Source organism: Erythrolamprus reginae, chromosome 1 (assembly GCF_031021105.1).
Source record: "Erythrolamprus reginae isolate rEryReg1 chromosome 1, rEryReg1.hap1, whole genome shotgun sequence".
NCBI lineage: Eukaryota > Metazoa > Chordata > Lepidosauria > Squamata > Dipsadidae > Erythrolamprus > Erythrolamprus reginae.
Window position 1 is genome coordinate 246,241,724 of NC_091950.1, and position 18,929 is coordinate 246,260,652.

The following is an 18,929-nucleotide window of genomic DNA, read 5'->3' on the forward strand; positions in this document are numbered from 1 at the left end:
ACAAAAATGAAAATTCTAACAAAAAATATCTAAAAACCCAACACTGCATATAAATTTATTTTAGAAAGACAGTTAAATTTCCATATTTTTCACAGGAAAGTAAAAGACGGCACAATTAAATACTACCGTTTATACAGTAAAAGATTGATTGATTGATTGAATTTATATCCCTCCCCTCTCCGAAGAGTCAGGGTGGCTTACAACACATTAAAAAAAGCAATAAAAAACATCCTAAATCCAAATTTAAAATTAAACTAACTAATCTAAAACCCCAATTCCTTAAAAACCAATAACTCATTCAGACATATACTGTATTCCAGAGGCTTGAGCGAAATAAAGGACAAAAGTTCAGTTTTTGAAAAAATAAATCTAAAGGACAGCTCTCTGAAATAAAGGGTTGTCCTTTATAACAGATTTCCCCCAACGTTTCTGGTTTTGCGGAAAAGTGGGGGGGGGGAGAGGGGATGGTTCTGCACTAGCAGTTGTCATGAGTACCCACTGCTGCTCACTTAAATGGAGTTTGCACAAGTGAGGATGCGTGTTCGCATGCGCTCGCCAGCTGTTTCCGTGACCTGGTTACAAATCCTCATGGTCCATTAGTCGTGTTGGGCGAACCCAACAAAGTTCGAGTTCGGCGAACTTACCCGAACTTGGCGGCGGAGTTCGGGTAAGTTCGCCAAACCTGAACACTTCTGGCCCCACCCTCCCATCTTCCACCAAAGCACCCCGCGGCCACCTGTCTCCTTTTATTTCTTACGGAAAAGGCTCAGACGTCACAGACGCGGGTTGCCCTGGGCAATGGACACAATGGGGTGGAGAGCCGAGCCGCCTCCGAGCCCAAAATTTCCCCGCCTCGGGAATGGCGCTGCAAGCAAAAGGAGGCGGGGAATCCCATTTGCTTCCCGCCCACCAGGGGAGTCTGTGCCTGCGCTCTCTGCGCCTGCGCTCTCTGACTGCCAAAGGGATTCCCCTGCCTTGTGACTGTCACTGTTGGGATTTCCCATTTGCTTGCACCTGAGGCGGGGAACGCCGAGCTGCCCCATTTCCCTGCACCTTTCCCCTCTAGCCCTCCGCTTCCTCTGCTCCCCGCAGCCGCCCCATCCTGCTGCCAAAATCCCCCCTCCAAAACCTTCCTACGTTGCCCCAAATTCCTCCAAAAATCGCCACTCCAAAAGCTCCTATCTTGCCCCAAATTCCTCCAAAAATCGCCACTCCAAAATCTTCCTATGCCACCCAAATTCCTCCAAAAATCGCTCCCCCAAAAGCTTCCTAAGCCACCCCAAATCACTTCCAAAGTCTTCCAAACTCACCTCTCCTTTCAAAATGCCTTGTTTCTCCTTGCTGCCTTTCTTCACTCCATTTGCCTTTGTTAGGACCTCGATTTGAGTGGCATAGGAAGTGGCTGGAGGGGCGATTTTAGAAGCAATATGGGGCAAGATAGGAAGCTTTTGGAGTGGTGATTTTTGGAGGAATTTGGGGCATGATAGGAAGCTTTTGGAGTGGCGATTTTTGGAGGAATTTGGGGCAAGATTGGAAGCATTTGGAGTGGTGATTTTTGGAGGAATTTGGGGCAACGTAGGAAGCTTTTGGAGTGGTGATTTTTGGAGGAATTTGGGGCAAGATAGGAAGCGTTTGGAGTGGCAATTTTTGGAGGAATTGGGGCAACGTAGGAAGCTTTTGAAGGGCGATTTTGGGAGAGATTTTGGGCGGTGTTAGCCTTCATTAGGACCTCCATTCCTCGCTTCTCTTCGCTGTCCGTCTCCATTCCGTTAGCCTTCACCGTGTCCACCTGCCACTTTTTTTTAAAGCCTTAAAGTTTGGATTCTCCTAATGGGTTTGCACGCATTATTTGCAAGGTATCACTGTATTTACATAACAGTCTCTCACACACACTCTCTCACACACACACATGCCCACTGCAGTGTTCGAGCGAACGCCGAACCTGAACATGAACTTTTTTAAAAGTTTGGGTTCGGGTTCAGTATGCCGAACACCGCAAAGTTCAGCACGGACCCGAACTATGCAAGTTCGGTTCGCCCAACACTATCCATTAGTGGACCATGAACCACAGGTTGGGGACCCCTGCTTTATAATAAAGCATGTGTGGTCACTAATTATCATATTTTTCAGAGAATAAGACACACCATTTTCCCCCCAAAAAGAGGGTGAAAATCTGGGTGTGTCTTATACTCCAAATGTAACCCTGGCCAGCCTCTGAAACAGAGGTTTTAGGGACTGGAAAAGCAAAGGGCAGAGCTCACAACCAACAAACCAATTGCTAAAGTTCACCTCTGGAAAGAGCTGTTTTCAGCTGGAGGTATTCTGGGAGGCCGACCGACCCACCCGCCAATTAGCTTTTTTCTTATTTTCCTCTCCAAAAACTAAGGTATGTCTTATACTCCGGTGCATCTTAGTCTGAAAAATATGGTATCTATCAAATTCTTGTAAGAGAGGAATGAAAAGAAGCCACAGGCGGGAGCAATTTTCAAACATGTTCCCCAGAAATTATACTGTCATTTCTGACAGCCATATCTCTGTAATGTGTGATAGCTGATAGCCTTATCCTGTACAGATGTGCATAATGAAAACTTTAAAGCCAGACATGTTGGTTTCCATCATTTAGCTGTGGAAGTGGATTCTGTTATCCATGGAGTCCCTAGGGAGTGAGTGGCATAAAAATCAAATAAATAAACAAATAAATAAGATTATAATGATGGTTTAGACATCTGAGGGAACAAAGCTTGGAAATATTCCTCTTGCTGATGGCATGGCGAAATACAGCTAGCCATCGACTTACGACCACAATTGGGCATCAAATGTATGTTGTTAAATGAAAAATTTGTTGTGAGTTTTGCAACATTTTACGACTTTTCTTGCCATGTTTGTTAATAATATGGTTATTAAGAGAATCTGGCTTTCCAATTGACTTTTCTTGTTAGAAAGTCACAAAAGGTGATCACATGACCCCCGGCACACAGCAGCCGTCATAAATATAAACCCAGTTGTCAAGCATCTGAATGTAAATCACATGACTATGGGGATGCTGCAAGTAAGTGTGAAAAACAGTGCCACTGTAACTTCGGTCACTAAATGAACTGTCTCAAGTTGAGGACTACCTGTTGTGTCGGTAACTTGGACCAATGAGAACTGATTCCCCATATTTTTCACTGAATGCATTTCCAAGGTCATAACACTCCCACATAGCCATGAGACCAACCATGTGAACTGGCCAAGCATAGCATCTAATTATTGTTTCTGTGGGAGTGGATCCTTGTAAGACAGTGATGGCAAACCTATTTTCCTCGGGTGCCGAAGGAGCGTGGATGTGCACTATCGTGCATGCACGAGTGTCCATACCCATAATCCAATGCCTGGGGAGGGCAAAAACAGCTTCCCCTGCTCCCTGGAGGCCCTCTGAAGGCCAGGAACAGGCTACTATCCCAACCTCTGGCAGTAGGCTCATGTTTTGCCATCCCCAGGCTACAATGGCTTTCCTGGAGCCTGGAGAGGGTAAAAACGCCCTCCTCCATCCTCCTAGAGGCTCTTTGGAAGCCAAAAATGCCCTCCCAGAGCCTCTGTGTGAGCCAAAAATCAGCTGGCCAGGCACACTGGAGCTAACCCAGGGCAACGACTCACGTGCCAGCAGATATGGCTCCACGTGCCACCTGTGGCACCCATGCCATAGGTTCACCATCACTGCTTTAAGACATCTTTCAACAGTATGACCGTGAATTAGAAACAGAATGTATGTCTGCAATGATTAAGGAAGCCTTGGGGAAAGTCATTCCTGATTTTCACTTATCTTTCGATTTGCGGACTTAGGAAACATGTGTCCAACGAAATAAGGCAGAAGACAGCTCTTTTTGTAAAATCACAAAATATTCTCTTCACTCTGGATGGACTACAATCACCTGAATTAATATTTTCTTTCTTTCTTAAAGAAACAGAAGACTTCAGCACAGCTATATTCTTATTTTGGAAATGCATGCAGGGAGACCGTCTTGCTTCTAACAATAAGCATACCGCTTTTGCATATCCTTTACAGAAATACGCTGAATTATAAAAGGTTTGAATATATTTGCCTTTGAATAGGTACATTTCAGATGATGTGACATTTTAACCTATGCCAACATGAACACATTTGAAAGATAGCTGAATGAACAGAAGATAATAGCTATTATCTGACATAGACAATACATATTGGTTCACACATTATGAAATCTGTTATTTGGGGGGGGGGTTCAAAGAGTGCTACAAAGCTAGAAGGCCACCAAGGTCCCTTCCAACTCTGTTGTTATTATTTTTATTATTGTTTGGCATTCAATTCTATTGTTTTAAGATTCTACAGTTTATATCTTACAACTGACATGCATTTAGGCAATTTCTATATAGTCCATTAAATCAATAGTGCAAGTTTATGTGCAGTTTCAGCTCTAAATTTCTCTATTGATTTTATTTTGTTTAAGGCACTTAAAATGCCAACGGGTAAGATGGTGTTTGCCAACATAGTGTACTAATCAAGTCCCAGGTCAAAACACAGAATGAATTCCGAAATGAATACTTTGGAATATATCTGACAACATAATGGATTGGAAGTGTTCCAACTGACTTTTAAAAAACGTAATTTTGCTAACCTGCAACATAATACAGGATGGCCTTCTGAAATATGGCTTTATAGGAAAGCATAGACAAACTAGCAAAAATGGTGGCGCACACACACACACACACACACACACATATAAAGGTGGTTTTGATGTTCACATGACATGTCCAATACCTATCTATACATATTTAACCAAGCCACAAGAGGTGGAGCTGGGTTAAGCAATTTCCAAAGGTAGTGATGTTCATGGACAAGTTTCTAAGGGCACTTTAAAATCTTAATGGCATCCTAAAGATTGAAGAGGAAAGAACTGGTTCAAAATTTTGATTGGAGAAGAGATCTGAAAGATACCCATGATAGACTAATGTAGGGCTGTCAAATGAGAGGTGGGTTTCAGCATTTCTATTCCTCTTGATATGCTATGTTTCTGACAATAGAATCCTTTCAGCAAAGATACTTTAAAATCTAATTACAGTACCAGCTATTTCCCCAAAATTTGTATGCTCCAGCTCGTTTTTTTGTTGTATGAAGCAGTACTCTGACAACCTCATCTGACTGTGTCAAGGGGGCAGCAATCCGCTATGTGAAAGTCACATTTCAGCAGGTGGGTAATTGTTTTCCAAATTCCAAAAGAGGTTAAAAACAGCCATCTAGAGCTACTTAACAACTATAAAGCCCTTCATGGCATCGGACCAGTCTTCTGCCGCACGAATCCCAGCGACCAGTTAGGTCCCACAGAGTTGGTCTTCTCCGGGTCCCGTCGACTAAACAATGTTGTTTGGCGGGACCCAGGGGAAGAGCCTTCTCTGTGGCAGCCCCGACCCTCTGGAACTAACTCCCCCCAGATGTCAGAGTGGCCCCCACCCTCCTTGCCTTTCGTAAGCTCTTTAAAACCAAACTCTGTCGTCAGGCATGGGGGAACTAAGATATTCCCTTCCCCCTAGGCTTATAAAATTTATGCATGGTATGTCTGTATGTATGGTTGGTTTCTTAAATTGGGGTTTTTTACATTACTTTTAATATTAGATTTGTTCATACTGTCTTTTTACTGTTGTTAGCCACCCCGAGTCTATGGAGAGGGGCGGCATACAAATCTAATAATAATAAATAAATAATAATAATAACTGCAGGGTATTTTTACTGTACTTACTTTAGGATCGATCAGTTGTGACAACAGGAGCCACATTCAGATCTGGAATTGTGAAGCTGTACTCGTAGTACAGGTAGTCTGCAACTTATGGCCACAACTGAGCCCAACATTTCTGTTGCTGAGGGAGATAGTCGTTGTGAGCTTTGCTCCATTTTACAATCTTTCTTCCCATAGTTGGTAAGTGAATCACTGCAGCTGATGTTAGTGACACGGTTGTTAAGTGAATCGGCTTTCCCCCATTGATTTTGCCTGTCTGAAGGTCGCAAAAGGGAATCATATGACCCTGGGACACTACAGCCGTCATAAATAGGAGTCAGTGGCCAGGCTTCTGAATTTTGATCACGTGACTAAATGGGGCAGTGCAAAAAATGGCCATGTCACTTTTTTCAGCGCTGTTGTAACTTCGGATAGTCACTGATTGAACTGTGTTAAGTTGAGAACTACTGTATTTTCCCCAAAACAAGACCCAAAATCCATCCTAGCATGATTTTTCAGGATCCCTCATAATATATAAACCCTATCCCTAAAATAAGCCCGAGTTAAGATTGTCAGCCAGACAGATGCATTTAGTACAGTGATACCTCGTCTTATAAACTTAATTGGTTCCAGGATGAGGTTTGTAAGGTGAAAAGTTTGTAAGACGAAACAATGTTTCCCATAGGAATCAATGGATTAATGCGTGCAAGCCCAAAACTCACCTCTTTTGCCAGCCGAAGCGCCCGTTTTTGCGCTGCTGAGATTTCCCTGAGGCTCCCCTCCATGGGAAACCCCACCTTCGGACTTCCGTGTTTTTGTGATGCTGCAGGGAAATCCCAGCAGGGGAATCCCAGCAGCGCAAAAACGGGTGCTTCACTGGCTACAGAAGTCCAGAGGTGGGGTTTCCCAGCGAGGGGAGCCCCAGCGAAATTGCAGCATCGCAAAAACACGGAAGTCTGGAGGTGGGGTTTCCCATGGAGGGGAGCCTCAGGGGAATCCCAGCAGTGCAAAAACGGGCGCTTCGCTGGCAACAGAAGTCCGGAGGCGGGGCATCCCAGTGGCAGGCGGCTTGGTTTTGTAAGGTGAAAATATTTGGAAGAAAAGGCAAAAAAATCTTAAACCCCAGGTTTGTATCTCGAAAAGTTTGTATGACGAGGGGTTTGTAAGACGAGATATCACTATACTATACAGTATTTCCACAAAATAAGACCTAACTGGAAAATAAGCCCCAGAATGCATTTTGGAGCAAAAATTAATATAAGGCCCGGTTCTATTTTGGGGGGAAACAAAGTATCCAAAATTGACATGTTCTTTGGGTTGCTATTTTTTTACCCAGATTCTTAAAACAAGAGTTATTCATAGAGGCTCTCACCTGGACAGCGCAGCTCCCAATACAAAAGAGGCATATTCCTTCATGAGTGGTTCACTGCTGTTTAGCCCATTAATCAAAAGTTGCAGACCACCAAAGGAAAGCAAATCTTTGGCATTATCCACCTATGAAAGATACAGTTCCACATTCAGGTAAGTACTACATTAAAATATACATACATACTGAGATATTCATGCATTCTAGAAGTTAAATGGTGAAGAGGCTTTGAAATCAAATGCAAAACCTCTTGCCTCAAATCAAATAACGCCGCTGCAACTTTGGGCCCAGCCTCTTTGCAATCTTTCATGATGTTGTGAAAGGTCACACATTCTGCCAGTATTTTTTTTTTATAGAGAGAATATTCCTTGAGTAGAATCCCACCCACGGGATCTCTGGATGCAACCCTACTGCTATTTAGTTATAATCAGCCCTGGAGGGATTAATTGAAAATTCAGTTACTATGATTAGCTTGCAAATTTCCTGTACAAACAATGTACTTACTAAAAGGAAGAAAGCTAAAGTTCGTATTTCTTTAGAATACATCCCAGGGAATCTAGTGAGTTAAATGGTATTCTAAGAAAGACTTAATTAATAAGGTTAGGAAGTTGTTTTTTAAATCACTTGGGAGGCAATAATAAGCAGATTAGAAACTCGTCAGCCAGTACAAATGATGTTGAATGAGAATTTAGAACATTGATCGTAAAATGACTAAGCTGACAAGAGATGTGATTAAGAGAAAGAGTTAATGTTAGCCTTGATGAATCAGGGAAAGCCTTTGTAAAAGAAGACTGCTGTAGTACTCAATTCAAATCAGGCATGATTCAAAATTTGAACAAATGAGGTTTTTTTATTCAGGAAGGGTTAATTCATTAACACCTGTTTCTACAGATGCAATGGTTAGAATGCAGTACTGCAAGCAATTCTGCTCACTGTGGTCTTCCGGTTTGGCCCGATCCATGAACAGGGGGCTCTCCTCTGCCCGAGGACCCATCGCCAGGACTCCGGAGGCAGCGGTTCGCCCCGCAGCTTCGGAGACGGGAGAACCGCTCCTCTTTGCTTGAGAGGACCGGCCAGCGCTTTCTCCCCTCACTCAGCGGGAAGAAGAAAAGATCCAAGAAGTGAAAGTACAAAATATCTTCATTGAAAAAGAATATAGCAGAGAAAGGACCTAAGGTAAAAATTTCCATTGCGTTTCGTGTTTAAAACCAGCAGATCGTGAAAGTTTTAAGTAAAAGTCTTTTTTTCTTCAGGGCGAAAGTGAAAGTTTTTCCCTGTTTGAACTCATCCGCAAATAACAGCCGGACCTAATTTTTTTTACTTTTACTTTTCCATCTTGAACGTGAACTTTGGAACCTATAAAATAATTTTCTGACTTTATGGTTTAACAAATAGCTTAAATCTGACATGACTATTTAGAAAATTCTAACTGCTAAAGGAAATTCCTAGTGATGATCAGAATTTGTTTTTGATAGACTCTTAAAATCATAATGTTCTGGGCTTAATTTTTGAAGCGGAGGAACACAGTCTTGCTGCCTTTTTTTCTTCTTGTTGCTCTTTTTCATAACATGAAATAACTTAATAACTATGAACTAAATGGAATCTAGAAGAGATTGAAATCACTTCCTTTTTGGATTACTTATTGCTGGATTAACCTATTTGGATTACTTGCTGAGCCTTTTGGATTATTTGCTGACTCCTTTTGGATTATTTGTTGAGAATTCTTTTGTTTAACATCTGTCCTGCTGCACGGAAATTAACTTGACTCCATCTTGGGATCTGTTTCTTTGTTCCTGCTTTGAATTTGGAAAATAAACTGACTTCACTTTGAATACAAGCAAGCCTCTGATTTGTCTTACTCTTTGAATTTTGAATTGAAATCAAATACAGCTTCACCCTTTGAGACTTGGATCTTCATCTCTACTCTCTAGCAAAATTACAGGATTTATAAGAAGAACTTAAGTTTATAATATTGTTATTGTGTCTTTGAATAATTATTTGTTTTCTTCCTGACTTTCCTTTGACTTTCTTTTCTATCCCTGGGTATTTTTATTATTAGAAGAAGTTTAGTTTGAACTATATGCATTGTTAATAACCCTTGGGTTCCTGCTCTATTTTAAATAGTTGAATTAAAATATTACCCTCCTTCTTTCCCCTTTTGAACAACTCTTTTCACTTTTTTCTTTTCTTTTCCCCCTCTCCTTTTCCTTCCCTCCTCCCAAAATTTTCCCTTCAATGCTTTTCCTTTTGTTTTCTACATATAGCTGATATTCCTTCCCTTCTTTTATTTCTTGTTTCTCTCTTACTTGCAAAGGTTAATACCTGTTCTTTTTTCCTGTGGCATTAAATAATAATATTTTTTTTCTTTCTCTTTTTTGAATTCTGTTATTAATTGAATTGCTATTGAATTGGCATAGTTATATTATAAGGGAATTTCTCTTTTTAACAAAATACACTGAACAGATTTGGAATTTATAGTAATTTTTTTCTTTTTCACTATATATAAATTGAAACCAATTTTAAAATTTGAAATAGTGGATTCTAATTTGATAATGTCCCATACCTCAACCCTTGTTAAAACAGCAAAAAAACAAACTACACCAACTACCCTCTCTCCACAAGTGTCACCGCATTCTTCTCCCTCGCACCAGGTGTTAACCATGTCTACCAAAGATAAAGACAAAGACAAAACAATGCAGTCTAACCTTGCAACTATACACGAGACTTTAAATACTCTGAAGGACTTCATGGTTAAATCACAAGAAGACGCCACTCAACAAAGAGAGGCCATAAAGGAGGAGGCAACACAACAAAGAGAAGCCATAAAGGAGGAGGCAACACAACAAAGAGAAGCCATAAAAGCTGACTTAGCAGAATTTAAAGTGGAGATGGCCCAAATGAAAGCTGATATGGGCGAGATGAAAGACCAGATAAAGCAGATCCAACAAACACTTCAAGAAAGTGATGACCGAGTTAAAAAAGTTGAAGAGCAATCTGATAAAAATGAGAAAAGAATGGACTATCTTGAAGGGAGAGCTGATGAAAGATACAGAAGATATGATGAATCTATCATTCAGCTGGAGATGCAACGAGCTTCATACGGACTTCGATTTCAGAATAGAAAAGAGGAAAAAGATGAAGATTTAAAAATGACTATGGCGGAAATTATTGGAGCTATACTCCAAGAGGACCCTATAGCCTTACTGAAAGAAATCGATGAAGTATACAGAATCTCGAATAGCTATATCCGTCGACACAACCTCCCAAGAGAGATACATATTAAGTTTACAAGAAAGGCGTTGCGAGATGAGATACTTCATTATTCAAGAAACTCCCCGCCCCAACGACATGGAGTAGAAATAAAGATACTAAAACAAGTTCCAAGAAGTGTCAGAGAAAACAGAAGAGATTATCACTTTTTAACTAAAATTTTGATCAAAGAAAATATCACTTACCGTTGGCTTATTCCACAAGGACTTTCTCTGACATGGCGTTCTACAAGGTACAAATTGGAAAACGTAGAACAAGCCATGTACTTTCTTGAAAAGAGTGGCATTGGCCACCCCGATCACACAAGTAAGCAACAAGTGGTCCAACTACAACCAGCTCAACAGCAACCAGGGGAAAAATTACCAACTCAGCAAGAAGAAGATCTGGGGGCTACTGCTCAAGTAATAGAGCAGGACCAAGGTCCTAGAAGAGTTCAACCTCAGCGAGAAACCAAAAAACCCATTAAATGACAATAAATAAAGACTTAAAAATCTTTTCCGTAAATGTCAATGGACTTAACGAACCAAGAAAAAGGAAGCAAATTTTTTCTAAAATTAGAAATCAAAATGTTCAGATTGCAATACTACAAGAAGTTCATATTAAAAAAGATAACCAAAAATTACTGTTGAATCCCAAAATTGGAAAAATGTACGCTGCATTAGCAGACCAAAAAAAAAGAGGTGTAGTGATGTATGTTAAGAATTCTATAAATTCCAAACAAATATATAAGGATAAAGAGGGTAGGATACTGATTGTACAAGTTGATATTGAACCTAGACCTCTAGTGGTTGTTTCTATTTATGCTCCCAATGAAGATCAAATGACATTTTATAAAAATTTACACCAAATAATAATAGACTTAGCTATTGACAATGTATTGATAATAGGTGACTTCAATGCTATCGCGAATAGACAACTAGACCATTCAGGAGGGGGAGGTAATAAAAAAAGGGGGAAAGGTAAAAAAACAAGAAGGAATTTGCTACCTAGTACTTTTCAAAAAATGAAAGCGGAATTATTACTAAGTGACATTTGGAGGGAAAGACACCCTCATAAAAGGCAATTTACCTTCTACTCCAACCCTCATAAAATTTGGACGAGAATTGACATGTTATGGGCACCAAAAACGGTGGCAGAACAAATAAGAGAGGTCGAGATAGACGTTAATACATGGGCTGATCACAACCCAATAGTGGTCTATATGACGATGAATAATAAACAGAACAACTGGCGGATGAATAGGTATATATTAAATGATAAGAAATATAAGGATTGGATTGAAAAGGAATTAAAAATATTTTTTGAAATGAACAAAACATCAGACACTACTCCACAGAATTTATGGGACACAGTTAAAGCGTATATAAGAGGTTTAACAATATCTTATACAGCAAAACATAATAAGGAAAAGAAATTAGAGTACTTACAATTAACAAATGAACTAAAACAATTAGAATCCCTATCGCAGCAACACATTAAGAACAGAGATCTAAAGACAGAAATAAATGTAATTAAACATAAAATTAGAATTATAGAACAAAATCAACTAACTGAAAAGATCAAAAGAGCAAAGCAACAATATTTTGAACACGCAAATAAACCCGGCAGATGGCTAGCGTATAAACTTAGAAAACAGTGTCAATCAAAATTAATCCAAAAATTAGAAGACAAAGACGGTATAATAAAATATGATACAGAAGGTAAGGCAGACATTGTGTATAATTTTTATAAAGAGTTATATGCTAAAGATCATGTTATTGAAGATGAAGTTTTTAACTATTTAAAAGCTTCAAATTTACCACAAATAACAGAAGACCAACAGGCCACCATGGATGGACCAATAACAATGGAGGAACTCCTAACAACAATTAAAAAACAGAAAAGTAATAAGGCTACAGGCCCAGATGCCATACCTGCAGAATGGTACAAGATAGACAATGAAACAATAAGAAATCATATGTTAGAAACTTTTAACTTATGTAGACTTGAGGGAAAAATCCCCAAATCTTGGTCAGAATCACTGACAACCTTAATACATAAACAGGGTACAGAACCAGAAAAAATTAAAAACTATAGGCCTATATCATTATTAAATGTAGACTGTAAGATTTTTATTGCCATTTATGCAGAGAGACTCAAAAGAGTTATAAATGGAATAATACACCAAGACCAAAATGGGTTTCTTCCAGGGAGACAAATTAAAAATAATATTAGAACTGTAATAAATATACTAGAGTACTATGAACAACACCCAGACAAGACGGCATCTTTAATGTTTCTAGATGCTCAAAAGGCCTTCGACAACGTTAATTGGATATTTATAAAAATGCAATTAAATAAAATGAGATTTGGTCCAAAATTTGTTAACCTAATAGATACCATATATTCAAAACAAACAACGAATATAATACTGAATAATAGTCAATTACCAACACTTGATATAAACAAGGGAGTTCGCCAAGGATGTCCTATATCACCATTGTTATTTATTATGACTCTTGAAACTTTATTAATTAAAATAAGAGCGGACCCTAAAATAAAAGGTTTAACCGTAGGAGATGAAACCTATAAACTCCAGGCCTTTGCAGATGACCTAATGTTTATAATTGAAGAACCGACTACAACAGTTCCTACTTTACTACAAACCATTGAACAATATGGAAATGTAGCAGGTTTAAAGATAAATAAAAGCAAAACACATTACTTGACCAAAAATATGAATAGAACACTAGAAACTAAACTAGAAAGTATTTGCTGTAAAAAAGGTAAAATATTTAGGAATAAATTTAACAGCGAAAACAATAACATTAAAAAATGATAATTATATGAAATTACTAGCAGAAATTAAAAAAGATTTAGCAATGTGGAATAATTTGAAAATATCCTTTTTAGGAAGAATTGCAACAATTAAGATGAATATTTTACCCAAGGTTTTATTTCTTTTTCAGGTAATACCAATAAACCCAGGGGGAATCTTTTTAAAAACTTTAACAAACTTAGTTAAAAAATTTATATGGCAAGGCAAAAAAGCAAGGATAAAAATGAATTGCTTAGAAGACATTAAAGAAAGAGGAGGATTTGGCCTTCCAAATTGGAAACTATATTATCAGGCCGCTGCATTAACATGGTTTAGAGATTGGATAATCCTAGATAATAAAAGAATACTTGACCTAGAAGGACATGATTTAATGCTTGGATGGCATGCATTTTTATGGTATGATAAGGACAAAAACCATTCATATTTTAAAAGGCATACATTAAGGAAATACTTATTAGAAGTATGGAAAGACATAAAGAAAAATCATTTTTTAAGTATCCCAGAATGGCTAGCTCCTTTAGAAGCAATAACCCATCCAAAGTCTATAAAGGACAAGAAAATAACTCATAGATATAAAGAACTATTAAATGATCAGATGAAGCTTAAATCTAGAATTGAACTACAAGAAGAAGGGATAATAATAGATTGGTGGCACTACGCCCAGATCCGATCTAGATATCAGAAGGATAAAACTCTTTACATTTTTAATAAAAGTAAGAATCCTTTAACTACTTTAATTACCACTAATTCAACAAAAATGATAGGGAAAATATATAAATTACTTATCGCTCATAAAAATATAGAGTTGACTTTAAAAGATACTATGATAAGATGGTGTAGAAATATTGGCAAGGAAATAGATATAGATACATGGGAGAAAGTGTGGATTAATAATTGGAAAATGACTAAATCAGTTTCCCTAAAAGAAAATCAAATTAAAATGTTTTATAGATGGCATCTCCCACCAAATAGGATAGCAAAAATGTTTCCCAAAACATCCCCAATATGCTGGAAATGTAAGAAGGATATAGGAACTTATTATCATCAATGGTGGACATGTGGCAAAGCAAAAACATATTGGAAGATGATTGAAAAAATATTAAAAGAAATAATAAAGCAAGATATAGATAATACCCCGGAATTTTACTTACTAGGTGTCACAAATCAGACTTACAAGAAAGAAATTTTTTATTTAATTATACACATATTAACCGTGGCTAGAATAATATATGCGCAAAATTGGAAAGGGGAGGAAATCCCCAAGGAAGAAGAGGTCATAGCAAAAATATTAGATTGCGCTGAAATGGACATGATGACAAGAAGATTAAACGATCAAGAGGATACTAAATTTTATGAAACATGGAACAATGTTTATAAATGGATAGATAAGAAAAAATAAGACATATAGATTGATCTTTAGTTGTTTTTTTTTGTATTAGTTTTTACCTAGGTGATAACAATATTAATATTAGTTTAAAAGGACTTTTTGACGATTATGATATAGTAGTGTATGTATAAGTATAAGCAATATACCAAGATCTTTGATGTATAATAGTTGAATTTAGCTTAATTGTTTGGACTGAAGGTTTGACATTATTTTACTATAGTAATTAGGATCATATTAAAGGTATTCTTTGGTAATTATGTTATACTAACCCTATTTAACACCTACATCGAAATTAAGATTTGTAAAACCTTAACTCAAATTTATTAACTTTTTTCTCTATAATAGTTAACACATATTTAATTATGTATTCTTTTTCTACATTTGAATGTGTACTTTCATAAGAAGCGGGGGAAATACACCCCCACTTTATGTTTATTGTTTGTATGTATTTGTTTGTTTTTTATGAAAAAAATAATAAAAAAATTGAAAAAAAAAAATTCTGCTCACTGTGGTTAGAATGCAATACTGCAAGCAAACTCTGCTCGCTGCCAGAAGTTCGATCCTGACCGACTCAAAGTTGACTCAGCAATCCATCCTTCTGAGCCAGTAAAATGAGGACCCAGATTATTGGGGGCAATACACTGTCATTTGTAACAGCTCAGAAAAAGCACTGTGGAGTAGTATATAAGTACAGTACTAGTCTACAAAAACATGTGGTCACGTAAATGTCAATTCTAGGAATTCCCCTTACAACTTTTTAATTCCCCCCCCCCCTTACCTGATGGACATAGTACTCAAGATCGGAAAGTGCTGCGATTTTCTCCTCAAGGGTTGAAGCTGAATTGTTGAATTTGTTGATTAGTTTAAGCATAATTTCAAGGTCGGTTTCCAGCTGCAGATTAAGCTCTTTGAATTCTTCTTTTAGCTTTTCGATGGAACGGAATCTACGTTGGAGGTCTTCCCGATGAGCCTAGAAAATGGCGGCAGCAAACCAAACGACTGTAAGCCAAGGGTAAACACGCAGATACTTATGATCGTTTCTCCAAACAAATGCTGCTTCTTAATTCCACATAAACAACATCTGTTACTTTGGGGCCAAGTACATGAATGAATGAATGAATGATTGAATGAATGAATGAATGAATAGCCCTTAATAATTCCAATCTATGTTTTTGTAAGATTCCTGTTCCCATTCTAGAGCTGCTTCTTTCTAGAAACTGGGATAGGGATTGGGAAAGAGAAAGAAAACAACCCTCTAGATTTTAAGGAATCCATTTCTACTCAATGTCTGTTATTTCTGTTGTTTTGCTTTCTACTGGTAATAATCCCCTGCTCAATGTCAACTGATATATGCACTGAACCAATGCATTCAGAAAGCAAAGAATCAGGCCCCTAGTTTGAAACATCTAAATGCTAGAATGAGACTGAACAAAGTGAAAAAGACATGAAAAAGACTCGGCAATGTTAGAACACAATGTGGTCTTTCAGCTGCTCATCTGCTACACTCTCAGGTGCTTTTTATTGGGTAGGCAATGAGCTGATGCTCAAATGTCTTTATAAAAAAACTGGAACACCTGCTGCAATTGTCTGGGAACTGCCCGAGTTTTTAATTTAAAAAAAAAATCGAAATCATTTCCATCTGAATCCTGTAGGTAAAAAATAAATGGATGCACATTTTGATGAATATTAAATTAGCTTCCTTACCTGCTGTCGTGCATGGATCCTCACAAAAGCATTAGAAAATAAAAAAAGAAAGGCATTTAGAAGCCAAAGAAAGATTAGTTCATTAGAGCAGAGGCACATTACCCAGATTCCCTCTAAAACAAGGGTCCCCAACTTGTGGACCACCGCCCACTAGTGGGCTGTGAGGAGTTTGCAACTGGACTATGGAAACAGCCGGCGGGCACCCATGCGTGCATCCTCACTTCCGCGCGCAGCAGAGGAGCTTGTGCATTTAAGTTCCATTTGCGTGAGCGACAGGTGTTCATGCGTGCAAATGGAGATGTGCGCACGCTTGCCGGCTGGTTACATGAACCATCCACTCCCTGCCATTCCGTAAAGCCAGAAACTTTGGGGAACTCTGCTCTAAAAGGGATCTCCCAATTGTAATTTGCAATGTGAACACAATGATACGTCATGAACTGTGTGCCTATTGACCACATTTTATTTTCACCAATTAAAATTACAAATTAAATTACGGATAGTTTGGTTTGCTTGTTTGTTTGTTTACAAGATTTGTGGGCCACTGTCTTGGTTAATACCAGTATATGTTCCCTGGATGTCATTCAAAAACTGGAAAAAAAGAATGTGGGTCCCTGCACTGAAAATGGAGGGTTGTTTCACTTGCTCTTTCGGGGAAGAAAACAGACGTGATAAGGAAGTAGAGATTATCGGGATTCAGCCAGACCAAGCCGCATCCATTTTCTTGGTTCACATTTGTGTCGTGGATTTTACTTCCTTTATCAACATTTTCCCCACTGAATTTAAGGGTATGAGTGCTAAGGGTTCAACAGCCTTCCCAGATTTATATCATACCTTTTCTTCTGGTGTATCGTCCGCTTTTGTAGTTTCTTTCATTTTAGCCAAGGCCCTTTTGAGTTCTTGCGTTGTGAATGAATTTGGATCAATATCTATTTGGCCTAGCCTAGCGTGAAAATATAAACCATAAACAACATGTCAATAATGGAACAGATATATCCGCTTCAGAAAAAACATTCTGACCCTACTTACTTAAATAAGCCCCCCCCCCAAAAAAAATGGAGGAAACAGTATATGGCAAAAGGCAAGTTTTACTCATATATTGTTTTAATATCAAGGCTGTGTAGGTTTTTAAGAATAATCTACAATCATTTAGACTATGCTCCAAAGCCATCTGCAGAAATGGACAGAAAGTTTGCCTATGTGCTAATATCCCTGTATTGTTAATCTAAGGTGACTAGATGTCCCATTTGTAAAAAAATCAGGACATTTTTTAAAAGCTGCAGGACGCGGGATAAATTGTTCAAAAGCGGGATTATCCCACCAAAAGTGGGACATCTGGTCACCTTATGTTAATGTCCATTTTAATTTAAAAAGTCATCTAAAAGAAAGACCCAGATAATTCAAGAGCTGATTTAGAGTGAAAAGTATTTTCTCTGTTCAGAGTACATATCTCTGTAGAAGGCAAACGGGGGACCCGAAATATATAGTTTCTGCAAAACTAAGAAACGCTTTAAACATACAATGAATAAATCAATAAATGAAAAGAAAAGGAGATAACAGGTGGACAGGAAGACAAGAGAGTGATAAAACACATGTCCAGTATAGGGTTATAAAAATGCCTTGATTAGAGTGTAATTTTTTTAAAAAAAATTGGGGCACTCTGGTTTTTATTTTTCCACATATTCATAACGATATGATAGGATAGGATAGAATAGAATAGAATAGAATTTGCCAAGTGTGATTGGACACACAAGGAATTTGTCTTGGTGCATATGCTCTCAGCGTACATAAAATAAAATATACATTTGTCAAGAATCATGTGGTATGACACTTAATGATTGTCATAGGGGTCAAATAAGCAATGAAGAAGCAATATTAATAAAAATCTTAGGATATAAGCAACAAGTTACAGTCATACAGTCAACATGGGAGGAAATGGGTGATAGGAATGATGAGAAAAACTAGTAGAATAGAAGTGCAGATTTAGTAGAAAGTCTGACAATGTTGAGGGAATTATTTGTTTAGTAGAGTGATGGCGGTTGGAAAAAAACTGTTCTTGTGTCTAGTTGTCTTGGTGTGCAGTGCTGTGTAGCGACGTTTTGAGGGTACGAGTTGAAACAGTTTGTGTCCAGGATGCGAGGGGTCAGTAAATATTTTCCTCGCCCTCTTTTTGACTCGTGCAGTATACAGGTCCTCAATGGAAGGCAGGTTGGCAGCAACTGCTTTTTCTTCAGTTCCTGTCCATCCAGCCCCCAGAGGCCTTCTGGGAAGGGTGAAAATGCCCCTCCCAACCCCATTTCCCAATGTCTGGTGGGTCCAGTAGGCCCATTTTTCACCCTCCCCAGGCTTCAGAGGCTTCCCTAGAGCCTGGGGAGGGCAAAAACACCCTCCACTGCCTCCCGGAAGCAGAAAATGGCCTCCCAGAGCCTCCATGCAAGTCAAAAATCAGCTGGTTGGCACGCACATGCATGCTGACGATGTACTAGGACAACGGCTCATGTGCCAGCAGATATGGCTCCGCATGCCACCTGTGGCACACGTGCCATAGGTTCGCCATTACTGGTAAAAGGTAAAGAACCATAGTACCTCTTTTAAAGAAAAATTTAAAAACCTGCCAATTGGAAACAATAAGCAAATCAATGTTCCTAAGGGAAGGCA

At 38.4% G+C, this 18,929-nt stretch overlaps 1 protein-coding gene across 1 annotated transcript in view; it reads right to left on the reverse strand.

The window, feature by feature from the left end:
• The window catches only part of SIL1 (SIL1 nucleotide exchange factor), a 63,284-nt gene that overhangs the window by 32,272 nt on the left and 12,083 nt on the right, over positions 1–18,929 (reverse strand). Inside the window, exons 5-7 of the mRNA XM_070738328.1 lie at positions 17,106–17,214; positions 15,349–15,540; positions 7,102–7,223 (exon numbers count right to left, since the gene is read on the reverse strand). Of these exons, the coding sequence (XP_070594429.1) occupies positions 7,102–7,223; positions 15,349–15,540; positions 17,106–17,214 (423 nt within the window). The remainder of the gene's footprint in view (positions 1–7,101; positions 7,224–15,348; positions 15,541–17,105; positions 17,215–18,929) is intronic.